At 35.4% G+C, this 18,440-nt stretch overlaps 2 protein-coding genes across 2 annotated transcripts; both read left to right on the plus strand.

Moving 5' to 3' along the window:
• The first annotated feature begins 5,275 nt into the window (after positions 1–5,275).
• On the plus strand, positions 5,276–10,292 carry LOC147298411 (beta-glucosidase 11-like). The gene is made up of 13 exons (XM_086236906.1): positions 5,276–5,488; positions 5,628–5,691; positions 6,179–6,234; positions 6,449–6,524; positions 6,618–6,689; positions 6,825–6,912; positions 7,000–7,255; positions 7,482–7,597; positions 7,714–7,934; positions 8,440–8,468; positions 8,550–8,637; positions 9,342–9,432; positions 9,809–10,292. The coding sequence occupies exons 1-13, from the start codon at positions 5,351–5,353 to the stop codon at positions 10,035–10,037; spliced, it is 1,524 nt and encodes a 507-aa protein (XP_086093032.1). The 5' UTR covers positions 5,276–5,350; the 3' UTR covers positions 10,038–10,292.
• A 4,496-nt stretch (positions 10,293–14,788) lies between these two features.
• LOC147298412 (RmlC-like cupins superfamily protein) lies at positions 14,789–17,247 on the plus strand. The gene is made up of 6 exons (XM_086247441.1): positions 14,789–14,988; positions 15,093–15,142; positions 15,258–15,296; positions 15,402–15,430; positions 15,843–16,009; positions 16,664–17,247. Exons 1-6 carry the CDS (start codon positions 14,873–14,875, stop codon positions 17,169–17,171), a joined length of 909 nt encoding a protein of 302 aa, XP_086103567.1. The 5' UTR covers positions 14,789–14,872; the 3' UTR covers positions 17,172–17,247.
• Positions 17,248–18,440: the final 1,193 nt, after the last annotated feature.

The raw sequence follows: 18,440 nt of genomic DNA on the forward strand, positions 1-18,440 counted from the left end.
GCCTATATATATATATATGATTATTGTACTTGTTTTGCTTTTTCGGATATATGAGATACCATGAAGAGAAACTTGGGCCTTTTGGGATTTGCAATTCTCATTATTTGATAAAAAATTTATGGTGAAAACTATTTAAAACCCCCAAGTTTGAACTTGGTTATTTATAAACCTTCATCCTTAATAAAACTATTTTCCAACCCCTTATTGGACATTTAATCTCTCCCAAAACCCCCTAGTCAACTAATAGTTTGACCCATATTTTTTTAATGTTCCAGTTTTACCCTTTTTTAATTTATCCCATTGATTATAACACAATAGGGGTTAGAATCACTCAACTCAGACTCTCTCTCTGTCTCTTTGAGTTCTGTACGTTCTCTCTCTCTCTCTCTCTCTCTCTCTCTCTCTCTCTCTCTCTCTCTCTCTCTCTCTCTCTCTCCGCATGGCTGTCCCCGGTGCTTGCTCCGTCGTCCGGCGACGGTTGCCGGCGATACCAGTCCCGATCTTCTCGTCTCTCCTCCCTCTTCCTCCCCCTGTATTCCACTCGCCATGAAAGCTAGCGTCCACGCCGGATCGGGTCTAGGCAGACCCGAGCTCCCTCGCCGGAGATCCGCCAGTTTCGGCGACGAAGAGGTGTCGGACCGTCATGGATGGCTTCCTCTCGTCGTCCTAAGTCCACTGGTGCCCTCGGAAGATTTGGACGACCCCTAAGTCCGCCGTTTCGAAGGAGAGAAGCCGGCGATCTCTGTTTTCCGGCATCCATTTCCGTCGAGTCAGGTACTAATATTCTGCTCCTCATTGTACTCTTCAATTCTATGTGTTTGGATTGGACCAATTGTTGATGAATCAAAAAACCCCAAATCGAACCTCATTGTGTGTTGTTGTAACTGTGTATTGTTGTAAATGTGTGTTGCTCCAAAAATGTTTGAGTTCTGTGTTCTGCGTTTTGTGTTCTGTGTTTTAGTTTACATTTATTGATTAAACAGTTTCAGTTCGTGAAACAGTTTCAGCTCGTGAAACAGTTTCAGCTCGTGAAACAGTTTCAGCTCGTGAAACATGAGTTTTAAATGAATTTTGAATGAAATTATGGTTTTGAAATATGATGAATCAAATTTGCAGGTAGAAACAGATCGAGGCAGTGGCGGCTGTCGTTTACTCGTCGCGCGTGAGGTGATCGGATGATGTTGTATTGTTGGCTACTCCTCTCATCTCAATGACTTGTTGTATTGTTGGTTTTTTTTTTATAAGGTTGCTGTGTTCTTTTTAGTGAAACGGAATTCAGTAAAGGTGTAACTGTTTTAGTGAAGTGTAATTGTTTTAGTAAAGGTGTAATTGTTTTTTAATTAAGGTGTAATTGCATTTTAGTCGAGGTGTAATTGTTTCATCACTTAATTTAGTTTCAGTAAGTGAATTCATAACTGAATTCTTCAATTTAGTGTAACTGAATTTATGAAATTCAGTTTCAGTGTAATTGAATTCTTGAAATTCAGTTTCAGTGTAACTGAATTTTTGAAATTCAGTTTCAATGTAACTGAATTTTTGAAATTCAGTTTCAGTGTAACTGAATTTTTGAAATTCAGTTTTAGTGTAATGAAATTCAATTTCAGTGTTTGATTTTAGTTTTAGTGAAATATTGAGTTTTAGCAAAAACTTCAATTCCAAAAAAAAAAAAAAAAAAAAAACAGTTTCACCAAAATACAGTTACAGTGACGTCAGCATGTGTCAGCATGCGTCAGCGCGCGTCAGCATGCGTCAGAAGGGTAATTTAGGATTATAAGTTTTAGGGGGTTTTGAAAGAGTTTCTAGATGGGTGGGGGTTTAGACAAATTTTTTTGGTGAGTAGGGTGTTTAAAATTAGGCACTAATTTTTCTTATCAAATTACATCTATGAATTAAAATTTTTTATATTAACTATAATAAACAAGGGTAGAATTGAAAAATAAGTTTTTTTTTTTTTTTTTTAGACAAAACAAACATTAATGGTAATAATTTCTTCGTAATTAACTATTTAATTCCAACATTTTCAAACACTGAAATGAAATACTCATTTTCATCCATTTGGAATTAACATGAGTATGACATTTCCAAATAACTAATTCAGTCAATCAAAAGAAGATAGTAAAAAGAAAAAAGGTAAACTAAAATAAGAGCACAAAGATAGCGTATTAGTTCAAGAAGGTGTTTAAGTTATGGAGGATACTTTTGGAAATTATAAATCAATGAAGATTGAAATAATAAAAAGAAGACTTCTCTTTTGACTTTTCCTTTCTAACATATCATAAGGAAATTAGTTTCTTCTAAGTTCTTCTAACCATCAAATCAAATTTGGACGTTTCTGATTTTGTTGTCTTGGTCCTTGGAATTTGGAAACACATAAGTCCGCTCCTTATGCCTAGGGGTGGGCACGGTCTAGTCTAGTCCAATTCTCCCCTTAAATCGTGCACTAGACTGGTGGAGGTTATCCAGTCCGGTGCTAAGAACTGTATGTTTTGCACCAGAACTGGACCAAACTGAACTGTAACAGTTCTAGTTTGGTCTGGTGCATTGTTTGGGGCTGAACCAAAAATTGCACTGCACCAAGCCACCAAACAGATTCACAATCACATCACAATTCACAACCCCAAATCAACCAAGAAATGAAGAAACAAACCATTGTAAAATTCGACATTGAAACACCATTTGATTGAATACATACATCCCAGAGAAAAGTTTCTAATGAAAAACAAAACCCAAATCGGATTTGACAACAACAATCAGTTGACTTTACTGTAAAATCAGTAAATCCCTAACCCCTAACTCAAAATTAGTAAATCCTTAACCCCAAATCAAACCCTAAATCCCCAAACCAAACCCTAAATCAAACCTCTAACCCAAAATCAATAATACTGTAATAGAGTGAGATATGAGAGACGAGAGATGAGAGTCTGTGACTATGTGAAAATGACGGTTCTCACAGACCCATAGCTCATGGATCAAATCTCTCTTCATCTTTCTCCAAAATCGAGATTGAGAGGGGAGATCGAGAGGCGTTAAGAGAGTGAGAAATCGAGAGCTAGATTAAGAGGCGCTGAGAGAGTGAGAGATCGAGAGGTGCTGAGAAAGTGAGAGATCGAGAGCTGGCTGGGTCGGTGAGAAAGTGAGAAGTCTGACTGTCTGAGAGAGTGAGAAATGAAGTCTGGGTCGGTGAATGAGCATATCGAGAGCTAACTGAGTGACTGGGTGAGACCTGAGAAGAAGTCTGAAATGAGATCGTGTCGCGACTTGACTGAGAAAGTGAGAACTGAGAAGTCTGAGAGAGTGGCTAGGTGGGTTGGGTGTTTGTCTGTTTGAGTTTGACCGTATTTGACTGTTTGTGTGTAATTGTAATTTGTTTGTGTCATTGTGTGTTTAATTTAACAGTTTATGTGTAATTGACTAATTGTAAATTGTAATTTGTTTAATTGGGGTTTCAAGTTTTCAACTTTCAATTGGGGTTATATACTTATTACTTATATATGTAAAGAGTAATTAATATAATTTATGGTATATGGTTATAATTGTATTATGGTATAGTTGACTATGAGTCTAATTGGGGTTTCAAGTTTTCAACTTTCAATTGGGGTTATATACTTACAAGCTCCTTCTGTTGAGGTATACCTCAACTTATTTATGTTGAGGTATGCCATGTTGGGGCCCACACAAGTCGTTTTGTGTCGATCCGAACCGTTCATTTTTTACATTTCCATAGATAGATCATCATTGCAAAAAATTAGCCAAATCGGAAATCATTTGCCTATCTAACTTTGATCAAATAAATGGACGAACCAAATATTTTCGATGAAACCGTCCATTTGTTTTATCAAAGTTAGATAGGCAAATGATTTCTGATTTGGCTAATTTTTTGCAAGGATGATCTATCAATGAAGATCATCCTTGCGAACGGTTCGGATCGATACAAAACGACTCGTGTGGGCCCCAACAAGGTCATACCTCAACATAAATAAGTTGAGGTATACCTCAACAGAAGGAGCCTGTATATACTTATATATGTATAGAGTAATTAATATAGTTTAGGGTATATGGTTATAATTGTATTAGGGTATAGGGTTACAGTTGACTCTGAGTCTAATTAGGGTTTCAAGTTTTCAACTTTCAATTGGGGTTATATACTTGTATACGTTATATACATTATATACTTATTACTTATATATGTATAGAGTAATTAATATAGTTTAGGGCATATGGTTATAATTGTATTAGGGTATGAGGTTATAGTTGACTATGTGACTTAATTGGGGTTTCAAGTTTTCAACTTTCAATTAGGGTTATAGGGTTTAGGGTATATAAAATATATTTTAGGGTCTAAAATATAGCTAGGTTAATATTAATTTTATTATCTAAAATGTATGTAAAAATGTGTATAAAAATTATATAAATATTAAATATGTATAAAAAAACTAATATATATTAATTATCCGGTCCGGTCCGGTCCAATCCGATTTTGTGAAGTGTGAAACCGGAATTGGAATTGAATTGAACCGGTCCTGTCCAGTTTGGTCCCAATGTTGACTTTTTTCTGTCAACATTGTTTTTATCAATTTTTTACCTGTGCGGTCCGGTCGGTTTTTCCGATGCAAGGTTTAAATGCCCACCCCTACTTATGCCGATCTTTAACTATTTAAATAATATCTAAATAAAAAAGATATTTATGCTTAAAACATCCAAAAAAAATAAAGATATTTATGCCGATCTTTGAATATTTTATAAACGAGCTCTTTCATTGAAGTCAAACTTACTTATATAAGCTAATAAGCCCCACTTTTATTTAGAGAAATTGTCCTTAAAATGATCGATTAAGATGATTCAACCTTTTTGTCAACTTGCCAATTAGTTGAAGATAGAGATCCGTTTTACATGTTGTCACTTTAGAATTTTATCTTCAATTCCAACGGAGCAAATAATTTAAACTAAATTGTTAGTGTATTAAAATTATGAAAATGAAATTATCAAAATATCATGTGACTATGGAAAGTGTTATTTGGGCAAATTTTAATCTAAAAATGAAAAATGTGAGGGTCCAAAATTAGAAAGAAAAAAAAATTCTAAATAGTAAATACTGATACCAATGCAACTCTTTCAAAATACCAAAAGCCAACGCTAATGAGGGGTTTAACAGAAAATACTCTTTCAAAATAGTAGGTTACTGTGGATAACTAAAGCGCAACCACCCAAATATCTTTGGCTGGGGATGACCAAAAAATAAATATCTTTGTCTGGCTTTTAAGAGTTGTGGCACTGGCACCAATAAATTAAAGTTACGAGGAGAACTTGGCATGCATAAGCATTAAGCAGTGGGAGTGAAAAGTTGGAATTAATGTTGAGAGTTTCAGTTTTGCTCTGCTTTGTTCTTATTATAAATCTTTTTTCAAGTTCAGGCGCTGATGATGATAACTTTAGCAGAGATGACTTCCCACCCGGCTTTGTGTTTGGTGCCTCCTCCTCTGCTTATCAGGTCCTTTCTAATTTTCCTTTTTTAATTTTTTTTTTTTTTTTTTATGGTATATTCTTCTTGGAAGAAACAAAATTTGGAACAAGAATTGAAAGATGCTGAATGGGGTTATTGGGTTGGCTTCAAAAATTCACTTGAAAAGGTGGAAGGTGCTGCAGACCAAGATGGGAGGACCCCAAGCATATTGGACACCTTTGCGCATGCTGGTCAGCCTTTTATTCCTAATTTTAATGGTGTTTTGGTTTTCTTGATTATGAAGGTGAAGGTGTGGTTAAGTATTTTATGAATAAAAATGGAGTGGATTAGTTTAGATTAGTTGAAAAAAGTTATACCACCAGCGTTTTGATTTAGTTCTATAGAGCCTAGAAAGAAATAGGCATACAGAATGTAAAATAAGTATATTATTTTTATATGAAAAGAAAAATAATTTCTGGTGTATCAGATAATCCACCGTGTGAGTGCGAGAACACAATATTACAGGTCATAATTGTCTAATATGATCATTGGTCCAATCTCATTTGCATGTGTGAGCTGTTTCTACCCATGCTTGGCTCTGTCCTGTCAAAACATTAACCAGCCAATGCGGAACAGAAATATAGAAGAGAAATTTGACAAATTTGACAATTGCCAACTTGCTTGCATATTCATATGTATTACGATCACTTACTTCAATTGGTGAACTCAAACTTTCAGGGAATTATCATGGAGCCGATGGAGATGTAGCGTGTGATCAGTATCATAAATACAAGGTCTATACTTGTTGAATTTAATTCAGTTTTTTGGCTATAATCCTTTCTTTCACTAATTCACAGCTTTTAAGTCAAGTAGTTCTTTTGTTCTGCAGGAAACCATCTCATACTGCACTATTTACTGTTATGTAATCATGATACTCATGATCTTAGCAACTATTACTGTAGTGGGCACATGGTTTATGCATGATCAGATTTATTCAAACTCCTGCAGGAAGATGTCCAGCTCATGGTGGATACTGGTTTAGAGGCATTAAGATTTTCCATCTCATGGTCAAGACTTATCCCAAGTATGGTCACCCAAATGTTACTCATATATAACAAAAAGGAAGTGATTTCTGGTTCCTCTTCTCGCACTTACATGATTCAATTTCCATTTTCAGATGGAAGAGGACCTGTCAATCCAAAGGGTCTACAGTATTACAACAATCTTATTGATGAACTGATAAGCCATGGTTACTATCATTATTAAGATACTGCTGTTTCCTTGGCATTTTGGGAGTGGCTATACTCTTAAAGCAAGAAATATCATTCCCAATGTGCTCTGATCTAATAATTCCCTCTGTTGATAAATTCTTTATTTCAAGCAGGAATCCAACCACATATTACTTTACACCACAGTGATCTCCCACAGGCACTTGAAGATCAGTATGGAGGATGGGTTAGTCGAAAGATTGTGTATTCTTCTTAACTTTTGTCATTACATTTAATGCCACAAGAAGTAAATAGGGCAATGAACATGATGGAGCTATTATGTGGATGCAGAAAAGACTTTGTTGCATACGCAGACGAGTGCTTCAAAAAGTTTGGTGATAGAGTTTCACATTGGACTACTATGAATGAGGCTAATATTTTTGTACTTGGGGGTTATGATAGTGGATTTCTTCCACCACAGCGATGTTCACCTCCATTCGGTGTCAACTGCTCTAGGGGTAATTCCTCAGTTGAGCCATACATAGCAGCTCATCATTTCTTGTTAGCTCATGCCTCAGCTGCTAGATTGTACAAGGAAAGGTACCAGGTAATATGAAGCCTTCCCCTGTCAAGCGTTTCAATCACTGTGCTCGTTCTGATAATTAACAACTCAATCAATTATCTTATGCCATTAAAGCATCGAATAGTCAAGAGCTTCACCACTACTTGTTTTGCATTTCACTTAGGACTTCATATTTTAATTTGAGAATAGAAAACCATTAAAGCTAAGAAAATATATAGGTTGCTCACTGTAGAGAAATTTGGGTACACAGGACAATCAACATGGATTTATAGGGATCAATCTCTTTGCCTTCTGGTTTGTTCCTCTAACAAAAACCACTGAAGATGAACTTGCCACTCAAAGAGCCCATGACTTCTATATTGGTTGGTAAGAAAGTGGGTGACATCCTCCCATCCCCCCCCCCCCCCCCTCCTCTCTCTCTACTAGTCTGAAATGTAATGTCAGCACCCCTCTAATCCCTATGTGTCTAATTTTTGTTGTAGGTTTTTGAATCCCTTGGTGTTTGGAGATTATCCTGATGTCATGAAAAAGAATGCTGGCTCAAGAATTCCTGCCTTCACCAGTCTTGAATCCAGAAGTGTTAAGGGTTCATTTGACTTCCTAGGATTTAATTATTATTACACAATGAACGTCAAGGACTACTCCAGCAGCCTAAAGATGGAAAACAGGGACTTCAAAATGGACGTGGCAGCAATGCTAATACGTATGATTTCTGCACATGTATAGACTAGATTCAACTAACATACACATACACTAAATTCATTCAAGTTAAGGATGTTCTACAAAACTAGGTATCTTTAGTGCCAAACTTTTAGAATTGGAGATAATATTATGAATCAATGGCAGTCTGAAACTTGCCTTTACTATGCTTGTTTAGTGAAAAGCGTTTCATACTTAAGATTTAGACATATTTTAAGCGCAAAGTACTTTTGTAGTTATAACTAATTATGTTTGATAACTTGATTAAGAAAACACTCAAAGTTGTTGATTCTCATAACAATATAAGGTTTATCAAATAGTTCTGGCTCTATTCCCTTGCAAGGTTAACTTTTCTCTAGAGTATTAATTGTCATGGTTTGACCGAGACATGTTTTATTAAATTTTCATCATTTTCTTGCAGCATTAGTGTGTTAGTCACTTGAGGGGAAATTGTCTTGCTTAGACAGGATATAATTGCATTAGCTGATGAAGTTTCTTTAAATGTGCAGCTTTTCAAAGTAATTCATCAGTGTCTGAGGTAGAAGTTCAAACATAAAATATAGTGCTGGTTTACTTATAGGTAATTTCAGTGCATTAGTGATCAGTTTGTTTGATTCAGTATCCAGTAACCCCCTGGGGCCTGCAAGGACTGATGGAATATCTCAAGCAAAATTATGGCAATCCCCCTACATACATCCATGAAAATGGTCTCTCTCTCTCTCTCTCTCTCTCTCTCTCTCTCTCTCTCTCTCTCTCTCTCTCTCTCTCTCTCTCTCTCTCTCTCTCTCTCTCTCTCTCTCTCTCTCTCTCTCTCTCTCTCTCTCTTTCTCTATATCTATATTTCTCTCTGCTCCTTTAATAGTGAAATTTTATTTAAAGTAGTGGTAGAGTAGATTTGTTGTGAAATATAATACCTTCTTTTTTTCAGGAATGAAATAGAACTCAATTCTATAAGATTAAATTTTGACTTTCATGATTGTTTTGTCCTTAAAATAAGTTGCATGATTGTGCATTCATCATTTATTCTAGCATTCTGCAGTTCAATAGAGAACAATTACTTAGCAGTACCAAAGTATAGAGCCATTGGTGGAAGAAGCATTCATTTGGAATCAAATTAAATTCACATTGCATATGGAATAGTTGTACATTGCATTCTTTTCAATTCCAATTTTCGTAGAGTAGTTGCCGATTTTGCTTCAATTAAGAATGAGGAGATCAATCAACTAAGTCTATGAATCATGCACTGCATATTTTGCTTCAATTTCCCTTTCAAATACTTCTTGTTCCTTGGGCTTAAATTTTGGCTCTTACAATGTAGTAGTGGCTTTAGCTGCTTAAGTGTCTTTCATTCTTTTATTTTTTATCTCTTGCATCATCTAAATGGAAAAATCTGGCATCATATGTATCTTAGGTCTAGGGACTCGACGCAATTCAACATTGGAGGACTGGCCTAGGGTAAAATATTTGCACGGACACATCGGGAGTGTGCTTGATGCTGTAAGGTATATCTATTTTCTTTCTGTAAACTACAATTTAACCTAAGCCAATAGATATATGATTATGCGGTGGATATTTCAGCCATATTTCACAAAAGGAAAATCTTATGAGGCAGTATTTCTTGATAAGTTAAAGTTAATATTTTGATTGCAAAAATTAAACTTAAAAATCTTACTTGGGAAAAAAAGTAGCAAGCCTAGTGACAACATAAAATTTGAAGTGCAGGTATGAAATAAGTTTTCCTTGTCAGTCTTTAACCATCTGATATGATCTTTATTTTCTCTTCCTTGAGAGATTTGTTTTTTTCCTTAAAGACATAATTTGACAACTAGTACTTGTTGTCAATTTCTAATTGACCCTATGAAATATTTTATTTGGAAGGAATGGATCAAACACCAGAGGTTATTTTACATGGTCCTTCTTGGATTGTCTTGAGCTGTTGGACGGCTATGAATCAAGCTTCGGTCTGTACTTTGTTGATTTAGATGACCCTGATTTAAAAAGACAACCCAAAACCTCTGCTCATTGGTACTCCCAGTTTTTAAAGAGGAAAAACATCACTTCAGATGGATTTATTAAATCCCTTTCCCATGAAAACTTCTCTCAATAGATTTTATTTTTCATAGTTGCATACTGGTGTAGTGTGTTATTGATTCTTATCTTACCATCCAAAATGTGTAATTTTAATTCAGTTATTTACTATGGTTGTATTTGCTTTTGGTGCTCTTGCTTCTCATCTTTCACTTTGTTTCTTGGGGGAAGCAGTACCATTATTTGTGACACTCTCTTGTTGAGTTGTCTTTGAACTTCTGATTCTGTTACTTGATTTGAAGAGGGCTGTGTTCATGGGTGGTTTAGGACTAAATGCTGCTGACTTCTTCTCATCACCTTAATTGTTGAAACTGTATTTGGCAAGCAGAACAAAGCAAGGAGTCGGTACAAACCTCATTAACCTTAGAAAGAGACCTGCTAGATTGGGGGCCTTACATTTATAAATGGGTCTCTGTAACCCTCCCTAGTACATATTTAGATAAGTTTGTCAATGACTCATAAAGAAAGGGAAAACAATAACAAAAAACAACAAGGAAATGCTTACAGCCTGTTTAATAATACTTTGGTTTTTGGTTTTAATTTATATTACCGGGAAAATATATGGGAGAAATGAGGAATGAAAGAGGTGATGAAGAAATGAAAGAGAATACATGAAACAGAAACTTGAAAAAGAAAAACTATTTGAAATTGTCTTTTCAATTTCATTTTATGTTTCATATTCTCATATTCTTCTTATTTCTAGCATCTCGATCTTTTTTTTTTTTTTTTTTCTTTTCAGTCCTTATTTTTCCTTCCGGCATGTAAAATTTCTAAAATAAAATAGAAAAGCCATTAAAAAGCGTGAAGCAACAACAAATTTCATTATGATAATTGATAAAGATTAAAAGGGACAATGCTTTCTGGAAAGGAGCATCTCCTCATTCCCCGTTTGACAAACGAATATTTATTATCTTTTTATTTTAAATAAATATAAAAATTAATTAATACATGAAATGAAAAGACAAAAAAGAACAATATATTTGTGAAGGAGGTTGTGCTCTTTCCAAATATTTTTTAATGGGCAAATTATACGCAGATACCACAAGTATACACTTTATTTCAACTAAGTACTCCAACAAAAAAAGGTTGCTCAGAGGTACCTCAACTACCATTTTGTGACACTTAGGTACTTTCGTCAACTTTTTCGTTCGAGAAGTTGTTAAGTGTCGACGTGGCACTCTTACATGACTTAAAAATAATGTCATGTGGACAAAAATAATAAAAAATAAAATAATTATTAAAAAAAACTAAAAGAATTAAATAAAAAAACAAAAAAACAAAGAAAAAAATAAAAATAACCCAGTCAGCCCCTCCCTCCTGCAGCCACCCTTCCCCTCAGACCCAGCCCCGACCAACCCCCTCTCCCCCTGCCTCACAGCCACCCAACTGTTGCCTCTCTCACCAACTGCCACCCTCCCCCCTACGTCTTTCTTAACCCCTAGCCTCGACCCCAGCCCCTGTCGCACCCTCCTCCCTCCAACCTCCGTTCCCCCCAAACCCAGTCGCACCTTTTCCCTCCTTCCCAGCCTCATTCGCCCCCACCCACCTCCCTCCCCAGCCCCACCCCCTTACCTAGCCTTTCCCCGTCACCCAACCCTCCCCCTCAACCAGTCGCACCCACCTCCCCCCTCCCCAACCCCATTCGCCCTCACCCAGCATCGCCCCAACCCCACATTGCATCCTCCTCCCCCCTCCCCAATCCGAGTCTCCCCCACCCAGCACCGCCCCAACCCCCGTCGCACCCTCCTGCCCCCCAACCCGTCGCACCCACCTTCCCCCAAACCCAATTGCACTCACCTCCCCCTCCCTAGGCCCCACCGAAACGCAACCACATCTTTGTTTTTGCATTTTCTGGGCATCCAAACGCAGGGGGGAAGGCGGCGGTCGGTGAGAGAGGTACTAGTTGGGTGGTTGTGCAGGGGAGGCGGAGGGAGGAGATTCTCGGCCGGTGGCCAGAGTGGGGGAGGGAGGTGGGTAGGTTGGGCGGCTATGCGGGGGAGGCAGTGGGGACGCTGGGTTTCTGATTTTCTGGGTTTTTTTTTTTTTGTTCTGTTTTTTTAAATTCAATTATTTTTTAATATTTTATATCATTTTCAAAGTTTTATTAATTTTTTATTAATATTGGTTTACGTGGCTATTTTTAAATGCCAAGTCAATATTTAATAGTGGGGTCCACATATGTCACGTATGCAAATAACGGTTTTCCTAACGGTCAGACTAACAGAGGTACTAAGTTGACGAAATATTGAAGTTGAGCTACCCGAATGAAAGTTTTTGAACCAGAGGTAACCAGTTGATAAGTGATATATAGTTGATGTATATAAATGAAATTAACCCTTTAATTATTTAGGATTTTAATTTTTTTAGTTTTTATTTTATTTTATTTCCTTTTTTGTCCACGGGACATTTTTTTAAAGCCATATCAGAATGCCACGTCAACACTTAACGACTTTCTAGACGAAAAAGTTAACGAAAGTACTTAAATGTTTAAAAATGGTAGTTGAGGTACGTCTATGCAAATTTTTTTTATTAGGGTACTCAAGTAAAAAATTATGTAAACTTGAAGTATCTATGTGTAATTCACTCTTTTTTAATTAGAAAGTGCAAGCATCATGATTTGTAATGTTTGAATCATCAGGAAAAAAGAAAATACATTCACACACAATACATCACATCTGATTTTATCTCATGATCTGTTGTGTTTCAATGGTTTCAAAACTCAAAGTCTACACGTTTTTGCATTGATTAGTATAATTTAAACTGAGACTCGTCACCTTTGATTTTGACTCACCTTTTCTGTTTTTCACTCCTCTAGTCCTCTTATATATCACGCAGCGGTTGTCCGGCGTCATGCTTTTGTATCAATGATGTCAGTAACCCAAGGTTGTTATAATTTACTTTTCTCATCAAATGACTTGAAATTGTGGTCTTAACTCTTAATCAAGACTCGTCACACCAATATTATTCACATTAATGATTAATGAGTCCACTTTCTGACACGCAATTGAACAGTAATTAGTACAATCGTTTAGATGTTGGGATTAGATATTTTTTATGGTGTTCATTGAGGGCCTCTTCCCTCTTCCACAAGGACCACAACCCAGAATTATTAGGAGAATACTACAACAAAATCATTTTTTATTTTTGTAATTTATACTACACTTTTAAAGAAAGGTCGCTCACGCTTTCTTGTGTAATTCTCATATTTTTACATAAGTGTATTTTTTCTCGCATAAGTACAAATGACTATTAGAGCATTTACAGTGGTAATGTTCATTTTAATTTTATTGCAATAAATTGATCTAAAGGTAAAATAATGATTTGTAGTGATGAAATTCAGTTTAAATTGGGAATCATTAATTCATTTTAAAGATTATTAAATTAAACTCCAAAGTGAAATTCATTTCAATAATCTAGCATACTATGTGAACAAGTATATCTGTACAGCATCTTTCATGTCAACACATGGAATGCATTTAAAAATTATAATTATTGATCTAAAGTTATTGAACTGTACCACTGCAAGTAAAACTACAATTTAGTTCAATAGATACCAAAACAGTTCACAAAATTAAACAATTAAACAACTTCTTAAGTAGTATGAGCAAATAACGCTCTACATTTTTATGAATCTATATCTTTTGTGCACAAGTCTTGAATTTGAGAAGAGGGAAGAGAGAGGGGAGTGTTTTTGGCCAAAGGGATCACTTTTCCATTATTTAAGAATATCACCTTTCTAGGAAATGGGTTGGAAATAAACATGCATATGCACATATGCAACGCAACCATCTTTTAAAGAGTGATCTGTTATTAATGAGACTAACACATCACGATTCACACCGTCATGTTCAAGTATAAGAATGGTTTTTCCGATCGGCTCTCTATGTTTGTTTATACAAGAAATGACATTTTTTTTAATTAAAAAGTGTATATATCTATAGAGATGGTCATGAAATACTTGGATTCTTATGGCATTTTATTTTCGATGCAAAAGTCACTCCCAAATTAGGTCTTAGGTGGAGTGACCACACATGCATGCTTTATACCACTCGATATATTGGGTATGTGAGAATTTAAGTGAATCATTTTTTTAATTCTAATGAGTTGTTTTTGCACACGTTAAGATTTGATAATAAGAAAAAATGACTCTTTATATTAGCCTAAATCCAGATTTCAGACATATCATTTAACACAATGAAAAATATAATAAATATTAATTTAGTGGTATGTCTCTCAATAATATTGAAGATGTTTCAAATTTGAATGTTTTCCGGAAAAAAATCCTGAAAATTTCTTCCAATTATATGATAATTAATAATAATAATAACCTACTGCAACTTCAACTTCAACGAAAAGATAGAACCACCTGCATGAAGTTCTTTGATGGGAAGCCAAATCGCTTTTTCGTGAACCGACATCAAGTTTGCATAAGCATGACCCATGCATGAAGCCCATATAGGCCAGTAAGGCCATGACTTTGTCTATCCCTCAAAATAATGGCGTTGACCAAGACATTCATAAAAAAGCTGGCGTGGCATTCATGCAAACAGCTCTCTCTCTCATCGATGGCACACAACATCATCACAACGCCATGCTGACGTCATACACTGAGGTACAATAAAGTCCCTGGAGCTCAAGCAATTAGCTCTTTGCTCTTTCCCGTGTGGGTCTTACTGGCCGCCAACAAAATTTCACTTTGACCTTCCAACAAAAATGTGTTATACCAACTTTCTCTCTCCAAGTCCTCTGTCTCTGATCACTATATATACAGCTATAAATATCCTTCTTTTCTCCTCACATTTGCAGCAATTTCAATCAAAGTTTAAGACTGTGATCATACAGAGAATATACAATATGCCTGAGAGAGAAGTTTCAAGTGTTCTCAGAGACCCTCGTCTTGTGGTGAGGAAGTTCTTGGCCAGGCCTCAACATGAAGGAGTTGGGGCCATTGTTAGAAGGAGCATAGGGAGGTATTGACTGTAATTACTAGATTATTTGGTCTTGTTTTCTTTTAATGAATGAAAGATTGAGGCATTTGAGATGTTTGAGTAAATGGGTTATTGCATTTCTGCAGGTTTGAGCTGAAATACTTTGATCCTTTTATTGTTTTGGATGAGTTCTCAGGTGGGTGTCTCTATTTTTTCCTCTGTTTCTTTATTGAGTATGTAAATGCATTGGATGTATTTGTTATATTTTCAAAGCTAGATTCTAAATTCTAATATTGCCATTGCCATTGCAGTTACTGCTCCTGCTGGTTTTCCTGATCATCCACACAGAGGTATTAATTGATCACTGTCATTGTAATTAGTTATGCTCATTGAGATTAATAATGGGTTGAGTTCTAATTTTTTTCTCTCTCTCTCTTTTCATTTGAATTTGGCAGGGTTTGAAACAGTGACCTACATGTTGCAGGTATATTTTTAATATTAATAATTACGTATTTGCTGGAAAGGTGTATCAGTATCATTTACTTTTCCAGCTAGTCGATTTCTTATAATTATCTGAGAACTTTCTGGCAGTCGGACTAAACATAATAATACCCCTTTTTTCTTTTGTAATTCACATGCTCGTGTAATTATTCAATCTGACCTGGTAAAGAATTAATCAGTCAAATAGCACTGGCTCTTTTTAGTTTTAGTGAAAGTTAATGCTAAATTCAAAAGATATTGTATTGCATTTTCAGTATCATATATGTGTCGACCTATACAAGTGAGTTCCATTTTTATTAGAAATGTACCAAACCAGCCATAAGGGCCGGTTATTAAAGGTTATGTTTATGATAGATACACTTACCTTAGTTGAATGCAATTGTTTGGGTCATTAGGGAGCTGTCACACATGAAGACTTTGAAGGGCACAAAGGGACAATCGGAGCCGGTGACTTACAGTGGATGACCGCGGGAAGAGGCATGGTTCACTCAGAAATGCCTGCAGCACAGGGAACCCAAAAGGGTTTACAGTTGTGGATAAACCTCTCCTCCAAACATAAAATGTATGTATACCCTTTATTTAATTATATGCCTTGGCCATGAATTCGAAAACAGTAATAGTTGACTGTATGACATATACTTGATGTCATGTGGGGATCATTATAAGCCTATATACATAATATATTTTTGGTAATGTTCTCGTATCAGATTCATAATAAAACTGACAGTTTGATAATATAACTTTTTTAAAATTATTTAAACAACAGAACATAGAACATTCACGGTATATTCTTAATGAAATTGTCATGGGGTTCAAACTTTTTGAATGAGCATATGCAATATTCACATATGACGAGTATGTTTGGTCATCATGGGAAATATCCTTTTTAAAAAGTGCTTTTGAATGCAGCTACCTAGTGCACATTGTGTGTATGTGTGTGCATTCCAGCCTTAAATATCTAGCCCATACTATGAAACTATGGGCCTTTTTACTCATATTCCATGGTGATGAAGGAATCTTCTGTGATGATCAGTCAAATATTGCTAGTGCTGCCACCTTTAGACTTTTGGAAATTTAGAAGAATAATGAAGCCTTTGATATAGTAGTTGATTTAGCCTTAATAATATTCCTTTCAGAACCAGGGTCACCATGACTTTTACTGAAAAATATGACACAAGTTCTTTATCTAATCATTCTGTAATTTGTGTAAACACAGGATTGAACCAAAGTATCAAGAAATGCTGAGCAAGAACATAGCAGAGGCTGCAAAAGATGGGGTCAAGGTTAGAGTAATAGCTGGAGAGGCCTTGGGAACAAAGTCACCAATCTACACAAGGACCCCAACCATGTACTTGGACTTCACTCTGAAACCAGGAGCTCACCTTCAGCAACCAATACCAACATCATGGAATGCATTTGTGTATGTTTTAGAGGGGGAGGGTATATTTGGAATTTCAAAATCTTTGCCAGTGACAGCCCACCATATTCTTCTTCTTGGATCTGGGGATGGCTTGGAGGTATGGAATAAGTCCTCCAAAGTACCCCTTAGATTTATCTTAGTTGGAGGTGAACCTTTGGGGGAGCCCCTAATACAATTTGGGCCCTTTGTGATGAACACTCAAGAAGAGATTGACCAAACCATTGACGACTTTGAAAATTGCGTCAATGGATTTGAGAAGGCAAGACATTGGAGATCTGGAGATGCACTTAGCCTTGATTTTTAGGTCCTGTATTGTTTTAGAATTTATTGGTTAGTTTTGGAAGATGAAAATAAATGTTGTCAATTACAGTACTCAATTTTTTCTTTTACATCATTGCTTAAAATCAGAACATGACAATGCAAAACGTGCCAAAGAATGAGCAACATGGTTACATGGGTACCATTCGCATCAAGAAATAAGAAACGCATGATAAAGGTTGAGACATCAAATTTTATGACTTGGATAAGGAACAGCCATCAGTTTGATGGGTATATTTCCCTTGGCTAATTAAAACTTGCTACAAATTTGTTTTTTCTTTTTCCAACTTCTCTTATAAACACTTTGCTAATTTAAACTTGTTTTAATTTTGTATTAAAAGCCTCTAAATTTGTTTATTCTTTCTTTAGTAGTTATATTAAGGGCTGATGATTAATGAGAATATTCGCTAAAAACAATTGAAGTCGATTCACTTGTAAATATTTGCGTTGAACGCAAGCATTCGATTGCTTGACAATAGAATTAGAGTCTGAACAGACGCTCAAAAAACAACGTTTGAACACTCATTTAAAATTTGGATCAAATTGATATAAATTTAATGATAGCACTTAAAGTTAACTAGATAGTAAGATAATAAGGCGCTAATCACCCTTTTTGACTTACTACACAATGTGTTCTCATAATTTGAACTGTTCATTTTTTAAATTTCCATTCAAAGATCATTATTTTAAAATATCAATTAAATTAGAAATTGTTTAATCAACTATTAATAAGTTAATTGTGCTCAAATAAGTAGAAGTACACAATTTTTTGATAAAAACATTAAAATTATTGTGATAATAATCGAATAGCTAAATAATTTTTGATTTGAATGATTTTTTGAAAAGATGATCTTTGAGTTGAGACCTAAAAAATAAACAGTTCGAATTATGAAATTATGTCGTGTAATAGGTCCAAAATAGTATTTTTACTAACTAGTTAGCTATAAAACGTTTTTGTAATTTTAAAATATAAATTTTTTTATTGGGGGTCTGCAGTGGATTTTTTTTGGATCATTTACTGTTAAATCAATTTCCATTCTAAATAAATAAATAAATAAATTCGTATTAAAGCTTGTTGTTTGTGTCAATAAATTGTTCTTTCTCAAAACAAAAAAGTTTTGTACTGATCCACTTTGTAGCCGTTGTTAACAACTGATAAGTTTTCAGGTAGTAAATAACAAACAGCTAAACAAAACTATACCTGATTTCATCTCCCAAACTGTAGTAAAAGAATATAAAACTCGCGCGTACGCCA

The sequence above is a fragment of the Dryas octopetala genome, chromosome 1 (genome assembly GCF_963921425.1).
Source record: "Dryas octopetala chromosome 1, drDryOcto1.1, whole genome shotgun sequence".
Taxonomy (NCBI): Eukaryota; Viridiplantae; Streptophyta; class Magnoliopsida; order Rosales; family Rosaceae; genus Dryas; species Dryas octopetala.